The 27,764-nt window shown below is 39.4% G+C and overlaps 2 protein-coding genes and 1 pseudogene across 2 annotated transcripts in view; 1 reads left to right on the top strand and 2 right to left on the bottom strand.

The window, feature by feature from the left end:
- SLC25A43 (solute carrier family 25 member 43) overlaps positions 1-5,504 on the bottom strand; it is a 31,443-nt gene extending 25,939 nt beyond the window's left edge. Inside the window, exon 1 of the mRNA XM_016137183.2 lies at positions 5,127-5,504. Within this exon, the coding sequence (XP_015992669.2) occupies positions 5,127-5,401 (275 nt within the window). The 5' untranslated portion in view covers positions 5,402-5,504. The remainder of the gene's footprint in view (positions 1-5,126) is intronic.
- The window catches only part of LOC107506457 (A-kinase anchor protein 17B), a 145,926-nt gene that overhangs the window by 35,010 nt on the left and 83,152 nt on the right, over positions 1-27,764 (top strand). The gene's annotated exons all lie outside the window — the stretch shown is intronic.
- LOC118608608 lies at positions 2,140-2,255 on the bottom strand (annotated as a pseudogene).

Genomic DNA, 27,764 nt, shown 5'->3' with positions numbered 1-27,764 from the left:
ACTGCCAACCCTGGCTTGTCAGTGGGATATAAATTCACAGAAATACTTGGTAAATACTAAACTGCAATGTGTTCCTTTGCCTAGGTCAAAACTTAAAAGAAATGAAATTGCTTGAAATGATGATTTTGAATATCCCCAGTAGTTGAGTTTTAAAAATACATTGGCTTAATAATTATAAGGGAAGGTGCGCCACCCCACTATTCATGTATCTATATCTATTCATTATTCATATGTATCTATATCTATTCATTATTCATGAATAGATATAGATACATATAAAAATAGTGTAAAATGGACCTCTAGGAAGGTAGAGGAGAAGATAGATTGAGAAAGAATAGAGGACTACAGGCTTGCTTGCTAACGTTTTTTTCTTGTATTAAAAAGAAGATACTTGAAGTATCTTTTATACTAATTATGGTCCTATCAATTCTGGATGGTGGGTGTTTGCTAGATTATTCTTTGTGTCTCTCTGCAGTTTTACAATGTAGTCAAAAATGGCTTTCAGTGGACTTTTCCAAACACAAAATAGAAAGCCTCTCTGCTACAATCTCTCTTTTTGGAAGCAGTGCATCCCCAGTAATGAGGGTCTACCTCGCAGATATTGTTATAAAGGGACTTTTACACAACACACATTCCTTGGTCAGGAAGCAAAGGAATTTTACTCCTTGCTGACGAGGATACAAAAAAAAGGGGGCTTGGAAACCAGGAAAAATATTTTTTCTGCCATAGAGTGGGGAGAGAGAAGGAGAGGGATAGTAGGGTTTGAATAAAAGGAAAGTGAACAGAGCTAGGCTTAAATGAAAATATCGTATCTTTTGAAAAATGAGAGCATCCCCAGTTCTTTGGCTTTCAAGCCTCCAATGAAGAGGTGCCTTTCCTGCTCCTTCAGTTTGGCAGCAAACCAGGGTCCTCTGGTGTGATAAATAAGATAAGTGGGTGTTAAGATGCAATCACTTAAGGGGTTCTAGGATGGTTCCTTGCTCCCAAGTAAACACCTACTGATAAAAAAAATCTCCTTCAAGCTGTAGGAAAATCTTGACTTCTTTTCGTTAATGTACCTTAACTGTACCAACTGAAACAGTTATTTCAGTTAACCAGCTTACCTTTTAAAGATGCAGATAACTAAAGCTGGCATTAACCAATAGGCCATTTTGCCTCAGTTCCACTGCCCTACACACTTACTTGTTTCTCCCTCCTCTCTCCAATGGCCAGCCAACTTGGAAGGGAACCTTAGAAGGGGAAGGGGAGACAGAGAAAATGGAAATGCTTGACTGGAGGAGCGGTCTGCAGCAAACTGGAACAAGCTAGAAGATGGGGTTTGAAACACCAAAAGAAACACCATTCATTTGCATTGTCTCACCCTTATTCCCTATATCCCACTTGGCCACTTCCAGGGCACTGATTAATTCATTACCCATTTACCGAACATCTACAATGTGCCAGACACTATGCTAGCACCCAGCATAAATTATAAGAGAGTTCAACTGCCCTGTTTAAGAAATGACTGATAAGGGCAACAGGAGAGGAAATAGGCCCTTGGTTGAGTGAATGACTTGATGAACTAGGAAGAGGAACCCTGTCTTATATCAGATTGCCTTATATAGTGGGGTCTTACTATCAAATATGCAAAATTTAAAAGAACCAAAGGAAATCCCTTCTCAGACTTGCACTATTTGATACAGAGATAATGACCACAAATAGTTACTTAGAATCACAGAGTCAAGGCAGGCAACTCTGGTGGGCCATCAATGACATCAACCTGGTCCCCATATCTTAAACTCTTGTCTGATTGACCAGGGCAGTAGTGTTCCCCTTTATGCTCTTTCCCCCACCCCCACAGACATGCACAGTAGCTTTTCCCAGTGAGACTGGTTAAGCTGGTGAATAGCGGTAACCCCTTCTTTTTGGCCATACAAATATTACACCCTGGATATATGTAGTTAGAACTGCCAACACTTCAATTTAACACAGGTTAGCAGCCAAACACAAGCTCATGAACTGGTTATACGATAAGACATCAGTGCTGGTTATGAACAACTTTAGAACTGCAGGGACCAAGACCAATGTTTATACAGCTAGACAAGCAATTGTGGAGTAAAGCTAGGTGAGAGTCTATTTTATTTTTTTATTATTGTTTTATGCCTACAGCACCTGAACTTCCTAGGTGGTCTCCCATCCAAGTACTAACTAGGACCGACCCTGCTTAGCTTCCAAGATCAGACATTGGGCTTGTTCAGGGTGGCATGGCCGTAGACCATGGACCATAGCTCCACTGGGGCATGAACCCAGGACCTTCTGTGTGTAAAGCAGACATGCTAACTGCTACACTATAGAACCACGACTGAGAGTCTACTTTTTTGATGTATTTGAAATCCATCCATTGTGTTAGGTATTAGTTAATTACAAGGACCTAGCTCCTAATACTCTCCTGATTGTAAACCCAAGTAAGCAGACATTTCAGCATCACAATGGTGAGCGGAGCTCTGAACTACGGAGCCAGAAGATGTGGTTTCAAGCTCCAACTCTGCCATTAATTGTGTTTGTGGACAAGTCATTTAACCACTCCATTCCCTGAACATTCGAGATCTTTAAAATTTGCTCAAACCCATGATCACAGGCTGTATCATTCCCCCCAGCCAACTATTTTGCAAATTCATAGTCAGGAAAGAGTTGAGATGAATCAGTGTAATCATGGACCAAAGGCATTGTCTTTATGTAGAAAGGATGCCAACATGATTAATCAACCACTTTGCTTTTTGTCTGTGCCTAGCCATTCACTGAAATGCTTCATTTTTGTTTCCAGAAAGAAAATGAACTTGCAGGGGAAAAAAAAACTATTAGCAAACTTAGCCCTGGTAACTACCTATTCTTCCTCTCCTATGCAGCAAATCTCCAATCCCATTGTCACCAGCCTATTTCAGGTGCCCTCAGCTGTCACGTGGACTAGTGCAACAGGTTCCTAGGTGGTCCTGCCCTGACCCTCTGCCCATCTTCCTCTTCTCTTGTCATCCTACCCTGCTTCCAGGTGACAATAATTCCTGTTGAAATGCTTTAATCACAGCACTCCCCCCAGAAAAATCTCCCACAGCTACTTTTGCATACCAAGTAAGGTCCAAACTCCTTAACTTGGCCCTCTAAGGTCTGATTCCAACCTGCTTTTCTGGCTGTATTTCTCAATACTGATGTGGACACACCTTGTGCTCCCGTCAGGCTGCATGCCTTCCCACCCCTGTGTTTTTGTTCATGACATTACCTGTAATATCTTTCTCCCCATCTTTACCCAGCAGACTCCTACTCATTCTCCTAAGACCAAACTCAGATGCCTTTTTTTCCCCTGTGTGGTCTTTACATCTCTTCCTCCTCATCCTCTATTAAAAGTGTTTATTTCTATAGCACTTCAGTCACGGCGATCATATGCTATGGATGGACATACTAGTTTTATTCTTTTATTACTCTGTAAGCTGTGGGGCACAGAGACCATGCCCCTTTCATCCTTGCCTCATCCCTAGCATCATGCACACAGTGGGTACTTAATGAAACCTTACTAAATTAATGTCAAATGAAGGCAGAGAGAAAGGCAACATGATGTAATAAAGTATGGAATTTGAAGTCAGAAGGCCAGGTAGTGGAGTTCAGCTCTGTCGTTGGGTGGTATGGCCAGTCTGAGTCAAATGCTGCATCTATAAAATGGGCTTATTTCCTACACTATGGGCCTTACAGGGCAGGAGGCAGGAGGCAGGAGTTGTAAAAATTCAATGATGCACGCACACACACACACGTGCAAAAACACACAATAACTATTAAGAGGTGACAGATGTGTTATGATGTATATATACTAGGTGGTTGGCAAAAAAGTCACAACACTTAAACCAGGCTTTAAAGTTCTGCCTTCCCCCACTTGGTACACATTCCAAAGGGAGATCTTCATACTACTTTGTAGAGAAGAGAGTGAAGTGGGGAGAAGTTGAGTCATTAAAACTCAGAGAACTGTTTACAGACGCAGGCGAGAAGTTGCTGAGGGCAAGGGAGTGCTGGGGGGGGGGAAGAGATCCTTGACAGAAATGCCTGGTGATCTCACGACCTTTCCTCCCTAGAGGAACACAAGGTTACTCTTCTCTCAGGCAAAAGTGAAATGAGCATTGGCCTGGAAGACTCAAGTGGTAAGGATGCCAGGTCTAGCTGCCAGGTCTAGCCTTCCAGAGAGCCAAAGGCAAAACCCTTTGACTATTAGCTTCCAAGGTTGAACAATATGGTTAAGACTGGGCTGTCTAATTCAGAGCCAAAGCCAGTCTTCAGAGCTGGTACTGTGCCCTCCAATTAGGAACACAGGGACCATCCCCCCAAACATAGAAACATCTCCTTTTCCTGAAAATCCATCACTACCATTTCATTCTTTTTTAGGCTTTATTTCCACCTAAAATGCAAATATCTGTGAGCTTTGAGGAAGCTCAAAGACTCACTTGACATTATCCTTCCCTAAGAAACAGCTGTTGTGAGAGCTGAGAAAAGCCCAAAGAAAGAGGCCAGTGGGTAACAAAGGTGGAGTGAGCAGTAGGCTGAAGAAACTGTACAGCATGGGGGGGTGGGAATCTGCAGTCTCTGTTGGACCCTAAAAGCAAGCTTCATTTAGGGGTGTGTATGTGTGTCCAGAAACCTGTGGCCTTTTGTGGCAGTGAGTTGTACCCCATGTCCCTGGCAAACGCTTTATTCTGGAGGGGCTTTGTTCACATGGACACACTTCATACACACGTCTTCAAAGGTGATCTCTCTCCTAGGCCAGTCAAGGCAGTTTCGGAGTTGGTGGGCATTGGGAATGGTTAGGAGCCATCTCTCTGGAGGTCTCTTCATTCCTTACCCCCAGATCTCCTTTTGCCCCATTTTACCTCCTCACCCGCAGGCCTGTTCAACCTGGTGAGCCTCTCTGGGCCAGAGCTGACCTCACAAAACCGCACCTGGAAAAGCAAGAATCCCAAGAGCGTGTGACAAACTTGGGGACTGTGCTTTTGCGGCCGTAGATCTCTTTTTGGTCAAACTGTCAGGGCTTCCAAGCGATTAGGAAGGGGCTGGGGCCCCACGGCAGTCCCGCCTCCCGGCCTGTCCGCCCGCCCGCGCGGCCCAGCCCTTACTTGCGGTAGGCGGCGAGCTGCATGGCGCTGTAAGGGAAGAGGCGCAGGCAGGCTACCGCGTTCCCCTTCCACAGGGCCCGGGGCCCTTCAGTCCGCCACAATCCAAAGCCCGTGGCCCACGGCCCCCGGCCGCGGCTCCGAACCACGCCGACCTGGGCCAGCACGGTGACGAGCTCCAGAGGCGCGGTGAAGCTCAGGCTGAGCACCCCCGCCAGCCCCGCGCACAGCAGCCGCTGGCTGCTGGTCAGTCTGCCATCCCGCCGCCACGTCGCCATCGCGTCCTACGAACCAAGCCCCGGCCCAGGACACCGCGAGGCTCGGGCCGGTGCTCCAGGCAGAGGGGGCGGGCCGGGTCTGCCGGGAGACAGGAAGACGCGTGGTCAAGCCAGGTCCCGCCCTGGAGGCCTCAGGGTAGGGTGTGGTGGGGCGGAGGAGGCTGCCTGGGTCGGAAGTCTGGCGGATTTAACTTCTGCTTTGCAGTTGGCAAGTTTCTGTTTTGCAGTTAAGAAGTGTCACTGTGTTCGCTCTAGGCCCAGTCAGTTAGACTTCTTGTTTCCTAAGTATTCAGAGCTCTCTCTGCTTCTCTTTTTTATCCCGTGGGACTTCAGAACAGGTCACCCCAAGATGTGCCTCCGTGGTATGTAGATTATTTTCAGCTAAAGGCAACCAACAAAGACCCTGCAGGCTCCAGAGAAACTTTTGTCTCTCCCTCAAAGAATTTTAGGGGTCTTGCCCACAATAAGAGTTATAACCAGATATGTCTTTTTTGACTTCTCTATAGGGCAGGACAACTTCTAATTACTGAACATCTCTCTTAAAGGCTCTTAAAGGTCTTGTTGATGCAGGACAGGGCAAGTTTCTCCAAGTGACAGATGGAGAGACCAAGCTCTGTACAGAGAAGAGGTTTTTTTTTTTTTTTTTTTGGCAGAGAGTGTAGAAAGAATTCAACACACACGCCAAAATTAGAGTCGAAAGGAAAGTTTATTAGAAAAGGGGTAGCACTCCACTGAGTGTGGTCTCCTCTCAAAGGCATAGAATGAGAGGGACCAAGAAAGACATGGAAAGACAGTGAATAGGGGGCTGATTGGTCAGGGAATTCAGTTTATCTATCATCCTTTATTTCCTCTGAGTTATAGTTTAAAAGACTTTGTTAACCCATTTCCTTTGATATGGACCTACAGTGAGGAAAGGGAATAGTATGCAAAGTGAAAAGGTAAGAATATGTAGAGTGAAAGTCCTGCTGGCAGTTCCTAGGCTTTAATCCATAGGTTCCTCATGGTTTTAGCCATAGGGAATGACTCTTGATTCCTGTTTCCCCTTCACAGGTGTGGGGAATGGGTTAGGGATCCTAGCAGAAATCTTCCCTTGTTCTGAAGGTGTCCTTTTGGTCTGGCTGCAGGACTGATCAGCATGTTGCAGTCTATGATTGTGGCTTGATCAACATTTTAATTTTCTTGCCTCCTCCCTACATTATTGTGAATGACCTTCCTCCCCTCTGATGAAGCCCCAAGGTGCCTTTACATCATTCTTAGCTCAGAATGTCATATATGCCTTATTTTAACTTTCTGTCTCTGAACCGCTCATGTATGTGGAGGTTTCTGACTCTCTCATGTACCAGTGGTTTTCATGCATGTATATATAATTAAATTTCATTATTTTCTCTTGTTAATCCATCTATGTCAATTTAATTATTAGCCCGGCAGAAAGAACCTTGAAGGTTAGAGAAAATTTCCTACTTTTCCATAACTCCCGTACTCCCCTTCCACATTCCACCTCATCACCTTTCCCCCCTGGCTTCTGTTCTCTTTCCTCCCACCTCTTTTTTTTCTACCCTCAAAGACTTGCAGATTTCCCGGTGCAGAAGGAAAGAACTCTGTAACACACACAGGTGCTACCTATTAGACACTTGTCAAGTATCGGGCTTTACATACATGATGTCATTTAATCCTCATAACAGCCCTTAATAGATATGTCCTCATTTATTGCCCTCATTTGGAAAAGCTGTAGGTATGGTGGTTAGAGCCTGGACTCTGGAACCTGCATTAGAATCTTTGCTCTGCAGCTTACTGGCTGTGTGCCCTTGGGGAAGTCACTCAACCTCTCTGGGCCTCAGTTGCTTGATCTATAGTTTCTTCCTCTAGGGGGTGTTGTAGGGATCAAATGAATGATGTCTGATACAGGTAAACACTATATATGTATTAGCTGTGAATAGATATTATTTTACAGAGGGAGAAACCAAGACAGACTGACTTGCTCAAGGTCACACAGCTACCACCAGGCAGCCAGGATTTAAATCTAGGTCAGTTTTATGCCAACACTGTCTAACAACTACACTACACATCCACTGTGCCTAGAGTATAACTCAAGTAAGGTCTATTTCAGTGGTTCTCTTAGCTAAGAAGACAAAAGAGGAGAAGAAGTGAGGTGGCCAGTATCCAAGAAGGATTTTGAAAAATTTTTTAAAATTCCAAAATTATCCCTGTATTTCTTTAAAAAGCCATATCAATAATAAAAATGAAAAGCAAAGGGGGCAGTTAGCAGTGTGTTAGTATAAGACCTCCCAGGCACATAGTTGTTTTTAGGCTTGTATGGTTATGTTCTATATTTAATAACACTCATGATGATAAAGGACTCTTTTCTAAAAGGTATTGTAGGATTTAAATTGAGAGGACTTGTTCTAGTTACAGAAGTTTGCTCTCCTCTCAACAATTGAGGTGTTGATATAAGAAATGTCCAAACCCGTAGAAAATTTTTATGAGTTTATTTGAGCCAAACAGAGGATACTACCTGGAAGTAAGATAACAGACTGAGATAAATGCTTCAGAGAATAACAGTAAATTCATAATTTTAGTAGCTTTATCCTTTTCTTCCTTTTGAATAGTTTTAACAATTGATTGGCCAGAGTTCCTAGTTTATCAGCATGTGTGGTTGGCCAGTTTAATTTGTGTTCTTTAATCAGAGTTACAATCTAATGCTTCCAGAAATGCTGAATTGAGCATTGGATCATTTTGGCATTCCTTAAAACCGTGTGGAGATAATCCTGAATATTGTTTGAAAGTTTTTTCAAAACATTCAAAGAAAGCAAATATAATTTCATCGGGTTTTTGTCTGCATTGCTGGATTTTCATCTAGTCTATTTTCCAGGGAAGAATCTCAGGGATGGCTTGGTGAAGCTAGTGGGCTAATTCCCTGCATTTTTCTTGGTCCATTTCTCTTCATTTAAAAAAAATCCTTTATGGAATTTTCCAACAGACCTTACTTAACCATTCTGTTAAGTAATGTCTGATATTGGCTTTTCTCAAAAAGGAGCTGCCGGTATTTCTGGTTCTTCTAGTCTATCCTAGTCTGGCTTTCTGGTTTTAGTTTCCCCTAAGTCAGTAGGTGGTGGTGGTGGAAAGGAAAGAAGAGGAGGAGGAGAAAGGCAGGGCAAGTCAGGAAAAAGAGCTCAGAAAGTAGTGGGGTGGTTGGAGAAAGGGGAAGAGGGATGTTGGTATTGAGCCTTTAGTTCAGCAACAGTCTCTAAAGTTCCTTATTGACTTTCTGAAGAGAAGAGATTTTATCTGAGGGTTCAGACAGTTTCTAAAATTTTCTTATTAACTTCCCAAGAAGAAAAAGTTTATCTGTGCTCCTTTTAGAGGCTTCTGTTTGTCAATCAAGGTAAGCATCCTATTTGTTCAGTTCGATTTTATAGCCTGCTTTTGCCATTTGAGCACGCACACACACGCACACATGCACACACGCACACACACACACACAATAATTTAGAGGTATCCAAAAGAGCCCCATTTTGGCCACTTTAAGCTGATATCAGTTTTAGTTAAATCTCCCCATTTCTGTAGATACTTGCAAGTTGAAGCTCCATACATGTTGTACATAAAACTTGCAAACTAAAGGAAGACTGACTGTTATCGGGCTTGTTGGCCTTGGAGACATGATTTACCATGTTAATTTAAATTTTTCTTTTGAGCCAGTTTTTAAAAGCTGAAATTAAAAACAGCCACATAAGAACAGCTCAGACGAAGTCAGGAACCACTTCCTAAAGCAGATAGGTTCAAGATTCCAGGAAAAAGACTCACCCAAGTTCACCTGATGGAAATCAGGGAGCTGATGAAGCACAGTGGGCCCCTGCTGGTATCTAGCACCTGGTCAGGAGTGTGGTCCTGGGTGAGCTCTTTTTCCACACCAAGTAAATGTTCATGTAAGAAACTCCAAAACCTGTATATAAGAGTTTATTTGAGCCAAACTGAGGACATATGCCAGGGAGAAAGATCTCACATGTTCCAGAGAATGACAATTTTCAGTATCTTTTATGCATTTGAAATTAAGGAGGGAATATAAGGAAGATTACATGAAGATGAGAGAAAGCAAGGCAAGGATCAGATTATAGGATTGTTAAAATTATGTGCTCTCTTGAGGATGCTCAGATTTTAGGAGGGGTTAGGAAGGGGGCGTTTCAAAGGTATGTTAACTTAGATGCATAGAAACAGTGGACAGGGCCTTTTACTAAAGAATTTATATGCCTGGGGTGTGACTACCCACTATGATCTTCCAAGTTAGGAATTTATGATCAGATCACCCTGTGAGGTTACTTTCCATATAATCCCTTTTTCCTCTACAATCTCAAAAACAATCAATCCCCAAGGGTTGTTCTACATTCGTATTGTGACTTGTAGATTCAAGCTAACTTTACTGCCTCTTATTCCCACTTGTTGAAAAGTCTGAAGAACATAGTAGGTAAAAGATCTCCAACTTTGAAAAATTCACTTGATGTGAAACCAGGGTGTTATGTTAAAAACAAATGTTTGACAACTAAAACAAAAAAGGAAAGAGATAGCAAGAAAAATTCTTAGAAGTAGTATTGTAACATAAGGAGGAAGGTGACTGGCTGATTCAAGCCAGTAGACAGCCTTCTGTCACCATGGTCAGGGCTTGGGAGATGCTAATTGTTTTTAATTCCCCAACTCTCATTTCTTAGTTTGTATTCTAAGTGAAATCTTCTCTCAGAACATTACCTTAGTTTGTTTAACTTGCTGATGTTTCTCGAATTATAGTTGATCTTGCTATATTTATACCAACGTTGGTTGATTCCCGTTTTCTTAATTTGTTTTTTATTCTTTAACCTTCTGGAGTTTTTCATTTACAACAGTGGCATATACCCGTTGTGCCAAGATAAACAGTGCAGACATGTATTAAAGAAAGTTAAGTCTCCCTTGCACATGCTCTGAGGTAACCAACATTTTCATGTTCAGACAAATATTCACTTATATGGATCTTTTCCTGTTCTTTCTTCCTCCTTTCTTTCCTGTCTGCATGCCTTTAAAAAAAAAAATGGAAGGCTATCCAAAAAAAATGATAATCAGTTTCTCTCTAGGGAAGGAAATTGGGAGACTTGTAAACAGGGGTGAAAGAGAGATTGACTTTTGACTATGTGCCCTTCTGTACTATTCGTTTTTCCCTCTCTTTTTACCGTGGTATGTATTATCAATTAAAAAAAAATCTCTGTCATTGATTTTCTCTGAAGCATGCTCATTAGGCCTGGTGTTTTCTGTGACATGGTGTTGCCACTGGGAAGCTGTTGGTTTTGAAATGCTGACCAACTCTTGGTGAAGTTCTGAGTGAAACAAAATACAATATGCTTTCTATTTACATGGTGCTCGCCTTTCTTAACAATTCCATGTGCATAAACGCTGTGCAAAAAATGTTGTCTTTATGAGTGAAGAAAGCTAAGTTCTCAATTCTGATAGTTATAAACAGTCTTTCTACCTATGTCAATGTCTGGATCTGGAAGGCCATCAAAGATGTAGGACAGTCTCGTGCATTGCAGATGTGCAGCATCCCTGACCCTTGCCCTTTAAATGCTAGTAGAATGCCCTGATCAGTGCAGCACCCACATTTCCAAAATATCCTCTAGGAGGCAGTGTCGTTCCTTTGAGAACCACTGCTCTAGCTGCTCCCTCTGCTTGGAAAGTTCTTTCCTCAGATGTTTGCAGCTGGTTGCTTCTTGGCATTCAGAGCTCAGCTTGAATGTTATCTCCTCTCAGAGGGCTGTCCTGACCACCCTATCTACAGAGCCATGCCATTCACTCTACCACATTGCCCAATTTGATTCTTTGTGTAACATTTATCACTATCTGCTATCTTTCTTTTCTTGATTTATTGTCTATTTCCACCTATCAGAATGTAAGATCCATGAGGAAACAGATCTTGTCTCTTGTTCATAGCTGTGTCCTTTGTGCCTAGAACACTTGCTGTCACATAGTGCTCAGTAATGGTTAGTTAGATGAGTGAAGGAAGGATGGAATGAATAAAAGAAGAAAGGAAAAAAGGAAATCTTATTCAGTTTTACAAGTTGGAAAAGATTAGCAGAACATAATGTCTTCATGAAATTATTTATTTAGATTATATATAATAAATAGGAAAAAATTAAATTCACATTAGTTCACGTGAATAACATCAGCCTTGTCAGAAATTGGATATTTGCCATTTTAAGTTTCCAGCCACATCTATAATTCTAAAGTGAACTGCGAAAGTTGACGGAGACATTTGCTTTGTCCCCAGTTATCATTTTCACTAGGTCTTTAGCAGCAGTTTTGGCAAAGGTTCAGCAGCTCTAACCTTTGCAGTTAAGTATAACACTATAAAATGTGGTTTATACAACTTTTGCATTTTTATTCTTGGCACACTGTATTTAGCTTTAGGCGATGCTTGAATGTCCTTCCATTCTGCTTCAAAATTTTTGATGATGTTTGAAGCAGAAAGATTTCATATCAAAATGTATGAGCCTTTTCATTCATTCATTCATTCACTTACTGATTTACTCACTTTACAAATATTTATTGAATACTTACTCTATAACAGCACTATTCTGGGGATACAAATGTCACTTAATGTAATTTAATTTGCTCCCATTACCAGGCCATAGTAATCCAAATTTCAAAGGTTTTCCATGGTAGTCACATGATCCTTTTAGTTTCTTTGCCATTGATATTTTTACAACACTAAGGTATGGTCCAAGTGATGGAATAATAAATTTCTCATACCTATCTGAAGACCTGGACTCATCACATTTTAATCACTCCACCTCTACACATTTTACAATTTATGTACAGTAAACTTACCTTGTTATCTTTGATGTAGAGTTCTAGGAGTTTTAACACATGTATAGATCTATGTGACTACCACCACCACACGCAGGATATGGAACTGCTCGATCAAAAACCAGAATTCTCATGTCCTGCCCCTTTACAGTCAAGGCCTTCCCCATCCTCAGCCCTGGGCAACCACTAATATGTTTTCTGTTCTTATAGTTTTGCCTTTCAAGAAGGTCATTTAAATGGAAGCATACAGCATGTAATTTTTTGAGACTGGCTTCTTTCACTCAGCCTAATTTCTTTGAGATTCATCCATGTCGTTGTGTCCATCAATAACTTCTTCCATTTTATTGCTGAGTAATATTCCATTCTGTGGATATAACACAGTTTGTTTATTCATCCTTTGGTGGACATTTGAGCTGATTCCAGTTTTTGGCTGTTATGCAAAAAGCTGCGAACATTAGTGTATAGGTATTTCTAAGAAAATCATCTCCCTTTCTTTAGTACATAAAAGGTAACATTCTATATCTTTGGTACTTTTGCTTTTTTCACTGTATACTGTATCCTGTGAGTCACTCCAACTCAGTTCATAGAGATTTTTATCTTTTTTACAGCCACATAGTATTCTACTATATGGATGTATCATAGTTTATTCAACCACATTCCTACTTAGGGGCATTTAGGTTGTTTCCAATATTTTACAATTATAAATGATGTCATAATTAATAACCTTGTGCATGTGTATTTTTGTATTGAAGGGGTTTGTCTTCATCCACTGTTAAACTATAAAATCCTCTTTGTAAATAGTGACCCATGGTGAGTTCAACAGAACACAAAACAGGAAAAAATAAAGCATAGGCCTAACTCCTAATAAAAACTGTAAGTGCTTTTATATGCTTCTTGTAGTAAAGATTTACCAACTTCTGGAAATCATGTATTGATATACCAATGAAAAGAATGCATTGATGTAAAGGGACCTTTAAGATACAAGGAGCCATACTGGTGCTCTGGGTTGTGAAGTGCTTCTCAAAATGCTAGTGATCATTGGCAATGCACAGATGGAGGAAACAAGAAGCCAGAGTGCTGGGTAGTTGGCTGTGTGAATGTTGAAATCACTGAGAATGACGGGAGAAGTTGCGACAAAGAGGACAGAGTGAATCAAGAACTAAAGCCTTCACGAAGGAGAGCAGTGGCTAGGAGGGTGGCAGAAGATTACCACCAAGATGGGGAGAGGGTGAAATAATGTGATGATATGAGCTAAGGAGGAGCCAGAGATTTCTCAAAAGTGGGGAGGACCAAAGATCAGAAAGTGGCCTTCAGGAGCAAAGAGAGCTCCAATTCCACCCCACTGGCACTCTCTAAGGCATTTAGCTGTGGGGAGATGAGAGAATAAACAGCCTGCACTTTAGAGGCACCAGCAGACAGCCAAGGTGCCAGTTACATCAGGATGTAGGGGAATATCCTGAGGAGAGGTTTGAGGCTATTGGGATTTAGCACATCACAGACTAGCAGTTCTAACCTTAACCTAACCCTAACCCTAACTTAACCCTTGTCTTCACCCTAACCTGCTGGTAGGGTCCAGGTGTTGTAATGTAAAGTGTTCCTTTACTTCTAGGTCAGCTGGTGTTGTCAGCAGCAATGAAGGTAGCAGCAGCTGGTAGCAATGAGCCATGGAGTCCTTTGCTATTGGGGCCCTGAAAATGGTGTTCAATGTCTCTTCTGGGTGGTCTCTCAGACTAAGCCTGAGGGCCCGGTTGGGGTCATAAGGTTGAGTTCTTTCTGCGAATGTGGCATGTATGGTTCCAGTGTTTAACATCCCCAACTAGAGACTAATCATACCACAATACGGCCATGCTGCTGCTATTTTGCATATAATTTGCATGAGGTTTGTTGCATTTAAAAGATGTCAAAGGTAAGGCTGACTGACTACTTAGCCAGACTTCATGGGACAGTAGTACCTGCTATATGTTTTTAACTTTGCGGATCCAGAAACTCAGCTTTATCAGTGTACCCTAATGTAAGCCAATTTAGGGGACTGACTCTTGATCTGTCCTTCTAGTCTCCTTTGCGGCTTCTTCCTCATTTCCAGAACCTCAGCCCTTGAGCCTCTTCTCTATTTAAACTGATTTCCATGGTGACCTCATCTAGTCTTACACCTTAAAATACCATCTATATCCTGATGACTTTCAAGTATGTATCTACAGCCTGGAATTCGGCCTTGAACTTCAGATTCTCATACCCAGATTCCTCTGAAGGGAACCGAAGTTATGCCACCATGAAGCTGCTTTTTTGGGATATTGGTTTTAATCTATTTATTAAGAAACAAGACTCAGGAAGAACTTTTGACTCTCCTCCTTTTCTTGCCCAAGAGATTCATACAGAAAAACCTGCTCCAGGAAGGAAATCTTAGGATGTTTGCCTTAGCCTGAATAGTTTAATTTGAATTGAGAATGCTAAATAAGAGGACTTCAAGCAAGTGCCTGTTAGCTACACACCCCCTGTGTTCCATTGTTTGAGTTGCCTAGCAAGAAGCTGCCTGCCACACATGTTCTGATGTTTCTCAACTACCTGTAAATCGCCCATTTTCACTTCTGAAACCTAATACTCTGTCCTCCCCTTTTCTCCTTTGTCCATAAATGCCATATATACTCAATGTTGCCTCACTGTCTGTAGAATTTTCATGCTTATGTGAATTCCCCATGAGCATGTATGAAAAATTTTAATATTTTCCTATTAATTTGTCTGTTAATTTGATGATTATTAGCCCAGCTAGAAGAACTTTGAAGGTGGGAGGAAAAGTAGTAATTACATTTTTTAGTCTCCATACCTCCTTAATAGCTCCACTTGGATATTTAATACATCTCAAACCAAACCCCTGATCTACCCCACCAAATCTGCCCCTCCCCTAGCCTTCCCCATTTGAGTAAATGGAAACTTGGTGGGTTTTTTTGGTTTGTTTTGTTTTGTTTGTAACTCAGGCCAAAAATCTCATAGTCATGCCTGGCACTTATTTTTTTCTTTAAAATTTATCATATCCTACTTATATTATTGGAATTTCCTCCCAACGGGTTTTTCTGCTTCCACACTTGTCCCCTTCCCTGCTTTCTTCTTCTTTATAGATTTTATTATGATATGATATACTATTATAGGGGGACACTAACTTTCCCCTCCCCACTTAGTTCTTCTGGCTAGTCAAATAATTTAAGTGATAACAGATTAACAGGATAAAATCACGTTTTAATACCTGTGTACCAGGAATTCGCAAAAGCATAAAAGTTCCAAAGATAGTGAGGCAAGATGAGTCATATTTTGGACTAAGGAGAGAGAAGTATGGGTCTGAAACTTCAAAGGGAAAATAGGTAATTCACAGGCAGATGAAAGAGAGTAAACATTTGGTAAACAAATTCGTGGCAGACCACCCCAAAACAATGGGATCCAGAGGGGAGTCTAACAAACAGACCTTTGATTGGTTCCTCCTTGTCTGCCACACTTAGTTCATATTATGCTAAGGTAAATATGCTGAGATTCCTTTCCTGAAGGTTTTTCTATCTGAATTCCCTTAAGCAGATAAAGAGTAGTTAAGAAACAAGCAAACAAACGAAAAATCCTCAAACCCCAAAACTCTTGAGTTTGTTAGACTTTTCTTGCCTTTAGCTAGGAATAGTCTGTAAGCCAGGGTAGCACTTTCTGGGGAGACTCCTTCTGAACCCCTACACTATGTATTTCCTTAAAAACTCTGTTTCTTTTTAGCCCATCAGAATATAAGCTCCAGGGCAGGGGTTTTGTCTGTTTTACATACTTATTATATATTTTTGGCACTTAGAACAGTGCCATGGCACATGGTAAGCTAGTAGGCATTCAATAAATATTTGTTGACTATATGGATTAATAAATGATCCAACTCATAATATACTGACATATGAATCAGAATGTCTGTTTATTAACTGACAATGAAAAATGTGACTTCTTGGCAGATCTGAATACTCACACTGGATATTCAGGGCACTCTCTTCCCTTTTGGGGATTCTTTATAGGCTATGAGAAGTACACACTACAATGAGAAGTTAGGGAAATATATTAAGATACTCTTAACAGATAACACTATCAACCCATCTTATTTGTAGGAATATGCCTTCCTATTGGATTGTAATATGCATGAAAGCTACTCTGGAATCACCCCTGCATTGGTCTCTTTGGGTCTTTTTTTTAGTTTCCCTGTAGAAGAAACAAAGATAACTTCTAAATGTTGAACTTGAGTAAACTGGTGGATGGTGATGCAATTAACTGAGATGAAGAAGGACTTTAAGCTTATTGACCACCTTGTGAGAATAATTTAGACTGAAAGTGAGATACAAGTATAAAATATGAAACGTGTTAAAGCTATGGTAAATCTAATTTGAGAGCTTGTTTTGTGTATTCAAGCTGTTACACCAAAAGCAAAGTCTATCATGGCAGAGACTGCACACCAACGTCTGTGAGCTCCTCTATGCTTTCTAGCTTTCCTTTTAGCCAAGTGAGGCCATTTGTTTTGTTCTGGACAAAGGAATGTGGGTGAAATTGATAACTTTCATTTCCAGGTCTAGCTCATGCAATAGACTTCATAATTTTTCATGCTGAATCTCTCTGCTGTTGGACTCTGAAATGGCAGAGCACAAAGCAAGGAACTTGGATTCTTGAGTTCACCACTTAGAAGAAACCTATCTAGGAGAGTTATTCAGACGGGGACCATCTCATGGGACTTTGTGAGAGTGAGAAATAAACTTTTGTCTTAAGCCACTGAAACTTCAGAGTTTATTTGCTACTAGTGAAGAGTCTAATCTACTCTGATTAACACTGCTATGCACTGCTATCCACAGGAAAGCCATCTAAATCTGAGCTATAAGTGAAGATTTAAGGGAAGCACTTAATACTTGTCAGTTATGTCAAGGATTTCTTTCTCAGCTTTATGAATAGATGAGCAATGCTTACAAATAATTACTTTTGCTCAAGAAAGTCACTGACTTTCATTTAAAAAGAGCCATCACTTGACTATTTGAATTCCAAAAAAAAATCTGTGACCTTCTGGAAAAACTTTCAATCTGAATGATCATAAACATGACTAGAATTGACTTGGAACAATCCAAATTTATGCTTTTATGACAAGCTTCATCAGTGTTGTACCATGCAAGAGGAACCAAGCGCAGTGTTTACAAAAGATGTAGCTGCAGCACATATATCTTAATAGAGGTTGCGAGTTTAGGGTATTAAGTGGTTTTTATTATCTGGATTATCTAGTTGTGAATTCAACTGGTTAACTTGCTGAAAACATTTTGGTCATAATGAAGAGACTCTTGAAATGCTCGAGTAAGTGTCTTCTGTAGAATTTCTCCAAAGTAGATGGCAATGGTGAGTGGCTTATTGTACCAATCTGGTTCCTCCAGGTAGCAGATGCTAAAATGGAATTAGGAATGCAAGATGTTGATTGGGGATAATGCCTGTGAAAGATTAAAGGGCAGGGAGCAAGACTATGATGCAAATCTGACTCATGTGAAAGGGTGGGGGAAGGAAGGGGATTTGGACAGAATTGCTTTAGACTGTGAGACAGGTGTGACAAAGCCTTAATTAACACAGTGGGGAGTTCTGGAGGAAAGTCTGCCTGTTGGAAGAATCCCATGTTGGGCAGAAATGGTCAAGCCCTAGTACTGCCACCATGCTCAGCCATTGGCTGGAGTCTTTCAAGGAAAATCGTGGCCTTGTCAAGACTGCTATGGCTGACCTTAGAAGTTACTGCAGCTGGAAGCTGTCAGCTGTCAGCTAACTCTGTTCCTTACAGATATATGGTAAATTCTTCCTTGAAGGGGGAGCTAAGCCATGTACCTCCATGCCTGCCACAGTCTACTCTCCGTGCTGCATGGAATCACTTCTCCAAACCTGTTCAAAGTTCCTGTGGGCCTCTCTTCCTGAGGGGGAATGTAGAAGAGTTGGTTCGAGGAAAGAACTACAGCCTACCTTGCTGCAGCTTTTCTCAAAGTTGCCACTGGTTTTCATCTTCTCCTTTTTCCACTATTCATTCTATATTCATACTGATTTTCTGCCTCTTTATCTTATCGATTATTGACAAAAGAATGTTGAATTCTCCAATTATAATAGCAAGTGTGTTTATTTCTCCTTGCAATTCTCAGTTTTGCCTCACTTATTTTGATGCACTGTTGTTAGGTACATATATGCTTACGATGGTTATGTCTTCTTGAGAATTAACCCCTTTATCATTATGTAATGCTCCTCTTTATTCTTACTAGTATTCCTTGTTCTGAATCCAAGTTAGTCATCTTTGGTCATTTCCTGTCCCTCATTTCCCAGAATATCCAGTGCATTAGCAATGTAGGATCCCATCTGTTCTTTGAACCTGCGAAGGTGTTTCCACTTGCATTTCCCTCTGTCTGAAATGATCTTCTCTTTGTCTTTACATGAGGATACTTCTTCAAACCTCAGTTTAAAGATTATCTCTCCATACTAGAATTATCAGGGTGATCACTTCATAAGTTGTGTAAATGTTTAATTACTATGTTGTACACCTGAAACTAATATTGTATGTCAACTGCAAATGAAAATTTTTTTTAATTAAAAGAAAAAAAGGTCGTTTTCCAAGAGGACTTCTAAGAACACTCTCTTATACTGCTTCATAGTGCCCTGTATTTCCTTAACATCACTTAAAAAGTCTGTCCCTATATATTTATTTGTTTCATGTCTGTCTTCCTTATTGGTATGTAAGCTCCAGGAACAGTGGAGCTTATCTGTTTTATTCCTTACTGTATGCCTAGTAAGTCATATGTTCAAAATGAAAGAAGAAATCAGTGAAAACATTTCCTGATAATTTATTGTTTTCTATCATTGAATAAAACAATTTTATTTTTTATTTTATTTTATTTATTATTTTATTTATTTTATTTTATTTTATTTTATTTTATTTTATTTTATTTTATTTTATTTTATTTTATTTTTAGGTGAGGCAACCCTTGGTTGACCTCGCGGATTGCAAGGACCTTGTCAATTTATAATCCCTTATTTTTTATGCCTACAGCACCTAGTCTTCCTAGGTGGTCTCCCATCCAAGTACTAACCAGGCCCGACCCTGCTTAGCTTCTGAGATGAATAAAACCATTAAAAATTGTGGATTAGGAAAGTAAGGAAGAACCCTTAAGGAAATCAAATTCCATTAATATGATGAACAAGGTAAATGCTTCCGAACTACATTAATAACATTAATTTTATTATTAATTAGGACTACTAACACAACAGCAGTAACAAAGTACCACAGATTGAGTACAGACATTTATTGTCTCACAGTTCTAGGGGCTGAAAGTCTGAGACCAAGGTGTAGGTAGGGTTGGTTTCTTTGGAGGGCTATGAGAGAGAATCTTTTCCATGCTTCTCTCCTAGCTTTTGGTGGTTTGATGGCAATCTTTGGTGTTCCTTAATTTGTAGATGCCTTCATCCTCACATGGTGTTCTCCTTGTGTCTCTATCTCTGTGTCCAAATTTCCCCTTTTAAAAGAACATCTGTTATATTGGATTATGGACCACCCTAATGACCCTATTTTAATGTGATTATCTCTATAAAGGCCCTATTTCTAAATAAGGTCACATTCTGAGGTACTGGGGGTTAGGAATTCGACATATCTTTTTTGCGGGTATAATTCAACCCATAACACCCTTTTGAGGAAGAAGAAAAAATATTAGAATATCTGTTTATATTTTTAACTAAGAAGTAAGATATTAATAGTTAACATATGGATTGACATCATGAACATGCTCACTTAGTCTATGTCTCACAGTTGGGGTCTGAAACAAGATACAGGGTACCCTGAAAGAGGAGTGGAAGTTCCACAGCCCATAGGGTTTGGCAATGGTGCCACACTCTTTCTTTCATTTCTAGTGTATTGAAAGGTTTTGCCATTTACTACACCAAGTTAAGTGAATAAATGCATAATGTGATCTTGTTTTGATTAGACTAACCCTTACAAAATGAAACATTGGATTTAAAAGATTCCTGTAAAAATAAACCAATAAATACCCCTCTGGCAAAATTCCCCAGAAACCCAGCCATAGAATAAAAATAAAATCAATATTGCAAGTACAAATGAATAGCAAAAAAAAAAAAAAAAAAGGAAAAAGTAGGGTAAACAGAAAGCACAAATTAAGGTGGCAGAAAGAAGTCCAATAAACCAGAAACATGGGGAGTGAGAGACGTCCTCAGATCTTTCCCCTTGAAACAAAAATAAGCTGAACATCTAAAACTCAACAAAAAATACCCAAACTGCACACCAACACGTCTGATTGTGGGACCTGTGCATAAGAGCTAACGCAGTTCAGAACCCCAGGTGTCGGGAGGTGTACTGGGAGAAACAAAGAAGCTGCCCCTCACAGACTCTGGAGCTCCCCGCAGGAGGAGGAGGAGGGGAGAAGGCATGGCGACTTCCCTGATCAGCCAACCTGGAAGTGCTAGGACTTCTAGCAGCCAGCAGCAGGGCAGAAAGCAGAAAAACGGGATAACATAGACAAACAACAGTTGATTTTTACCGGCCCCAGATCCAAAACGGAGGCTGAGCTGCAGCCCCCAATCCCCAACCCAGAGGGCCCCTCCCCCCATATCCTCTGAGACCAATCACCACAGAGCCCCAGAGTAATCTGAGCAAAGGCTGATGAACTGAAGAACTGAAGCTACCTCTCGCAGCCTCTGGAACTCCCTGCAGGAGGAGGGGGTGGGGAGAAGGTGCAGAGACTTCCTGAACAGCCCTGCCTGGGAAAGCTGTGAGCTCCACACAGCCGGCCGACCAGTGGCAAGGCCCAGTCATCAGGGAAGAAAGCAGAGAAGCAGGACAGGACCACAGAGAAACAGCAGTTGATTTTTACCAGCCCAGGTTGCAAAACTGAGGCTGACCGCAGCCTCCAACCCAAAACCCAGAGGGCCCCTCCCACCATATCCTCCAAGACCAATCACCACAGAGCCCCAGGAGAATCTGAGCAAACACTGCTGAGACTGTCGCTGACACAGACAGGGACTGAAACTGAGGGTAGCGAGCATGATTAAATATCTACAAGAAAATTATAAAGACATTACTTAAGTTTTATATAAAGCGGAGATGCAAGAGGCTTAGATGCCACATCCTGGAAACCAAAAGAAAAGAGTCTTATTTGCAGCAGCCTAAAGAGAGACCTTTATATAATAAATCTTTCTGGAAAACAGCAGAATACACTTGCATTAATGCCCAGACAGAGAAATAGTCCATAAAACATCATGAACAACCAAGGTCATGAGGCACCTCAGAGAGAAAGAGAAAAATCTCCAGAAAATAAGCTTATAGACATAGAAATATGCGACTTAAATGACAGAGAATTCAGGATGGTACTTCTGAAAAAAATCAATGAGATCTAAAACAACTCAAATCAACAATTTCAGGAATTGAAAAAACAACTAGATGAGCAGAGCAAGGAGACTGAAATCCTCAAAAGGAACCAAATAGAATTTCTGGAGTTGAACGACACATTACAAGAGATAAAAAATGAAATAGCAAGCTTGGGAAATAGAGTCAAATGAATGGAGGAAAGGATCAGTGATATAGAAGACAAATCTAGAAATAAATCAGAAGGAGGAAGAAAAAAACCAAAGAATAAAAAATAATGAAAGAGAAATACAAGAACTAGCTGATACCATCAAGAGAAGAAATGTAACAATAATAGGCATTATCAAAGGCAAGGAAAAGAAGCAGGAACTAGAAAGCACTTTCAGAGAAATAGTGCACGAAAATTTCCCAAATCTAAGGAATGAGCTGGAACTTGGAATTCAAGAAGTCAACAGAACGCCCAATTATCTCAGCCCCAAAAGGCCTTCACTGAGACACACTGTATTGAAGTTATCAAAAATTAATGCCAAAGAAAGAATTCTCAGGGTAGCCAGGGAAAAGAAGATGGTAACTTATAAAGGAAAACCCATTAGATTATCATGGGACTTCTCAGCACAAACCTTACAAGCCAGAAAGGAATGGAATCAAATATTTACACTAATAAGTGAAAGGAACTACCAGCCTAGAATAACGTATCCAGATAAGCTCTCCTTTAGATATGAAGGAGAAATTAAGACATTTCCAGACATACAAAATTTGAGGGAATTCTCCACTACAAGGCTTGTACTACAGGCAATACTGAAAGGGGTCAGCTCACCTAAAACAAAATAACAAAACAAAACAAAAAATACATAATTAGGAGTAAAGTGACTACAGGCAAATAGAAGCATAGGAGTGCAATTCTTACTAAGAACAGAGCATTATAAGCTTAAATAATAAGAAGAGAATTGCTATAGCAAGATAGTAATGAATGTTCAGCATACACAGGGGCAAATTAAGATAATGATGACTGAAAAGAGGAGGATTCAAAGATCCAAATTCTCAAAGGGGAAAAGAGATAAGGTATACGCAGAAGAAATTGAATGACTATATATATATATATATATATATATCTCCTTTTCATATTCGTAATGGTAACCATACACCATAGTGTCAGAACTGAAGTATATATCATGAAACAAGAAGAACCAACTAGAGACCAAACCCACAAAAGCCAAACAAAATAAAGAAAACAAAAACACAAAGACAAGGAAGCAATGGAAACACCAAGCTACCAGAAATCAAAAGATAAAATAGCTATAAGAAGACCTCATATTTCAATAATCACCCGAAATATAAATGGACCGAACTCACCAATAAGAAGACACTGAATTGCAGAATGGATCAAAATACAAAACTCAACCATAGGCTGCCTCCAGGAGACACATCTCCAAAGACAAATATAGACTCAAAGTGAAAGGGTGGAAAATGATACTTCAAGCAAATGGCATTCAGAGAAAATTGGATGTAGCGGTACTAATATTGAATGAAATAGACTTCAAAATAAAAATAAAAAAGGTAAAGAAAGATACTGAGGGACACTTCATAATGATAAAGGGAATCATGCACTAAGAAGACATAATACTTCTTAATATCTATGCTCCCAATCGCGGAGGCCTGAAATACGTAAAGCAATTACTAACATATCTAATGGGAGAAAGAAACCAATACACTATTGCATTAAGGGACCTAAATACCCACTGTTGGATATTGACAGATCATTCAAACAGAAAATCAATAAGGAAATAACATTCTTATATGACACATTAGACCAACTGGACATAACTGATATATACAGAGCCTTCCATTCCAAAACAGCTGCTTATACATTCTGCTCTAGTGTACATGGAATATTATCAGGAATCGACCACATATTGGGACACAGAGATAGCCTCAACAAATATAAGAAGGTTGAAATCATACCAATCATATTCTCTGATCATAATGATTTGAAACTAGAGATCAACTGCAAAAAGAAATCAGGAAGAACCACACATACATGGAGATTAAATAACATGCTACTGAAGAATAACTGGGTCAGAGAAGAAGTAAAAACAGAGATCAAGAGATACATAGAAACAAATGATAATGATAGTAAAACATATCAAAAAATTTGAGACATGGCAAAAGGGGTCATAAGAGGAAAGTTCATATCATTTCAGACCTATCTCCAAAAACAAGAATGAGCCCAAATAAGCAACCTAAATAGACCGATCAGCACCAAATTTAATAACATAGAAGAAAAGGATCAGTACTTAGAAAAATATGATCTTCCTAGACTGAATCAAAAAGAACTGGAAAATCTAAATAGACCGATCAGCACTATGGAGACTGAAACAATCATCAAAAACCTACCAAAAAGTAAAAGTCCAGGACCAGATGGCTTCACCAGTGAATTCTACCAAACATTCAAAGAAGATTTAATACCTTTTCTCCTCAAACTCTTCCAAAAATTTGAAGAAAAGGTAATACTTCCCAATTTATTTTATGAGGCCAATATTACTCTGATATCAAAACCTGCTAAAGATAACACACGCAAAAAAGAAAACTACAGACCAATATCTCTCATGAACACAGAAACTCCTAAATAAGATTCTAGCGAACCGAATACAGCAACATATTAAAAAGATTATAAACCACGATCAAGTGAGCTTCATCCTAGGTGCACAGGGATGGTTCAACATATGCAAATCGATTCATGTGACACACCACATAAACAAATTAAAAAAGAAGAATCATATGATCATATCAATAGATGCAGAAAAAGCCTTCAACAAGATACAGCATCCATTTATGATCAAAACACTTAACAAAATTGGTACAGAAGGAAAGTACCTTACATAATAAAGGCCATATATGACAAACCCTCAGCCAACATTCTACTTAATGGTGAAAAACTATAAATTATTCCTTTAATATCAAGATCAAGGCAAGGCTGGTACTGTTATTCAGTATAACATTGGAGGTCCTAGCAAGTGCAGGCAGGCAAGAGAAAGATAAAAAAGGCATCCAAATAGGAAATAAAGAAGTCAAACTGTCACTGTTTGTGAATAACATGATTCTCTACACAGAAAACCCTGAAGACTCCACAAGAACACTACTAGAAACAATAAGCAAATATAGTAAAGTCTCTGATACAAAATCAACATTCAAAAATCCATAGCGTTCCTATACTCTAATAATGAAGCATCAGAAAAAGAAGTAAAAAATAATTCCTTTTGCAATTGCAACAAAAAGAATAAAATATCTAGGAATAAATTTAACATAACATATGCAAGACCTATATGATGAAAACTACAAGGCCCTATTAAAATAAATCAAAGAAGATACAAAGAAATGGAAAGATATTCTGTGTTCTTGGATTGGAAGAATCAGCATAGTTAGAATGACCATATTACCTAACACATTATACAGATTTAATGCAATCCCCATCAAAATCACATCGGCTTTTTTAAAAGAAATAGAACAAAAAATCATCAGATTCATATGGAAACACAAAAGACTCCGAATTGCCAAAGCCATCTTGAAAGAAATGAACGAGGCTGGAGCCATCACTCTGCCCGACTTCAAATTATACTACAAAGCCACAATAATCAAAACAGCTTGGTATTGGTAGCTAAACAAACACATGGAGCAGTGGAACAGAATCCAGAGTCCAGAAGTAAACCCATATTTATATGGGCAAATAATTTTCGACTAAAAAGCCATAAACATACAGTGGAGAAAGGAAAGCCTCTTCAATAAATGGTGTTGGGAAAACTAGAAGGCCACCTTCAAAAGAATGAAACTAGACTATTGTCTATCACCACACACCAAAATTAACTCAAAATGGATTAAGGACATGGAAACAACTGAAACAATAAAATGCATAGAAGACAAAATAGGAAAGAAAGTCAAGGACCGTGGACTCAAAGAGGAATTTATGAATTTAACCTCAAAAACAAGGGAAGTAAAAGCAAAAATAAATGAATGGGACTCCGTCAAACTAAAAAGCTTCTGCTCAGAAAAAGAAAACATCAATAAGGTAAAGGGACAACCATCTCAGTGGGAAAATATATTTGCAAGTAACACCTCCGATAATGGCCTAGTATTTGAAGTATACAAAGAACTCATATGACTCAATAAGAACAAAAAAAAAACAAACGATCCAGTCATAAAATGGGCAGAGGACCTGGACAGACACGTCTCTCTAGAGGACATACAAATGGCCAACAAATATTTGAAAAGATGCTCGGCATCGATACCTATTAGGGAAATGCAAATCAAAACCACAATCAGATACTATCTCACACCTGTTAGAATAGCTATAATCAACAGAACAAGTAAGAACAAATGTTGGAGAGGATATGGAGAAAAAGGAACCCTCATACACTGCTGCTTGGACTGCAAATTGGTACAGCCACTATGGAAAACAGTATGGAAGTTCCTCAAAACACTAAGAATTGATCTACCATATGATCCAGCAATCCCTCTATTGAGTATTTGCCCCAAAGACATGAAAACCCATATCCGAAAAGATATTTGCACACTGACGTTCATAACAGCACTATTCATAGTGTCCAGGACATGGAAGCAACCAAAATGTCCTACGATAGATGATTGGCTAAAGAAGCAGTGGTACATATATACAATGGAATCTTACTCAGCCATAAGAAGAGATGAATATTGCCATTTGCGACAACCTGGATGGACCTCGATATAATCATGTTAAGCGAAATAAACCAGACAGAAAAAGTTGAAAATTATATAATATCGCTTATATGTGAGATGGAAACCTAAAAGCAACAAATAAACAGGACAAACGGAGGCTCAGGGACATGAATAATGGACTAGTGGTTACCAGAGGGTAGGGGGTGTGGGAAGAAGGGAGAGGTATACAAGGTAAAGGGGGTCAAATATAGGGGGTGAGGGGAGGCTGAAATGGGTAAAGAGGATCAAATATATGGTAGCTGAAGGAAACTGGACTTTAGGTGGTAATCACACAATAGAATATATAGGTGTCAACTTATAATGTACACCTGAAAATAATATAATTGTACTAACCAATGTTACCCTAGTAAACTTAATAAAAATAATAATAATTAATATCTGACAAAAAATAAATAAAAGATGAAAAAATTAAAAAAATAGAAAATATGAAACATTCCTAAGTATTTTATATCAGTCTGCAAATTTTGACTTTCTGCAGTTTATTTATAAAAGAAACTTTCTGTTAGACTTTAATGAACTTTTATCAATATAGTAGTATGTATATAAAATCACAGTTTTTAAAATTTATGTTAGTGAGCTGAAAATAGAGCTAACAGTTGTTAAATATAGTGTATTTCATCCTTTCATGCAATATAGAACTCACATCAGAGCACCTAGAAGACAGTTTTAGTCCATATGCATTTTTTTCTGAATTAGTACTAACAGTAGCCAAAAATTGCCACCTCATGGAAACCATAAAGTTAAGAGTGCCTTCATTTTTTTAAAGATTTTAATTAAAAATAGTTAACATACAATATCGTATTAGTTTCAGGTATACACCATAGTTATTCAACATTTATACAACTAAAGAAGTTATCACCATGATAAGTCCAGCAACCATCTGACAGCATACAACACTATTGCATTAACTATATTCCCTGTGCTGTACACCACATCCCCATCACTTATTTCTTTTATACTGGGCAGTTTCAACCTCTCTTCATCTTCAACTTTTTGATTTTTGGTTGACATCCAATATTACCTTGTATTAGTTTCAGGTGTATAGCAAAGTGGTTAGACATTTATATGCTTTACAAGGTGATTCCCCCCAATTAATTTAGTAACTACCTGGCACTATATATAGTTAGTTATCATATTATTGACTATATTCCCTATGCTGTACTTCACATCCCCATGACTGTTTTGTAACTACCAATTCATACTTCTTAATCCCTTCACCTTTTCCACCGAGTCCCCCAAGCCCCTCCCATTTGGCCATGACAGGTTTGTTCTCTGTATCTATGGATCTATTTTCATTTTATTTTGTTCTTTAGATTCCACATATAGGTAAAATCACACGATATTTGTCTGTCTCTGTCTGACTTATTTCACTTAGCTTAATACCCTCTAGTTCCTTTCACGTGCTTGCAAATGGTA

The sequence above is a fragment of the Rousettus aegyptiacus genome, unplaced genomic scaffold (assembly GCF_014176215.1).
Source record: "Rousettus aegyptiacus isolate mRouAeg1 unplaced genomic scaffold, mRouAeg1.p scaffold_m13_p_9, whole genome shotgun sequence".
Taxonomy (NCBI): Eukaryota; Metazoa; Chordata; class Mammalia; order Chiroptera; family Pteropodidae; genus Rousettus; species Rousettus aegyptiacus.
This window is presented reverse-complemented; position numbering and strand designations above follow the sequence as displayed.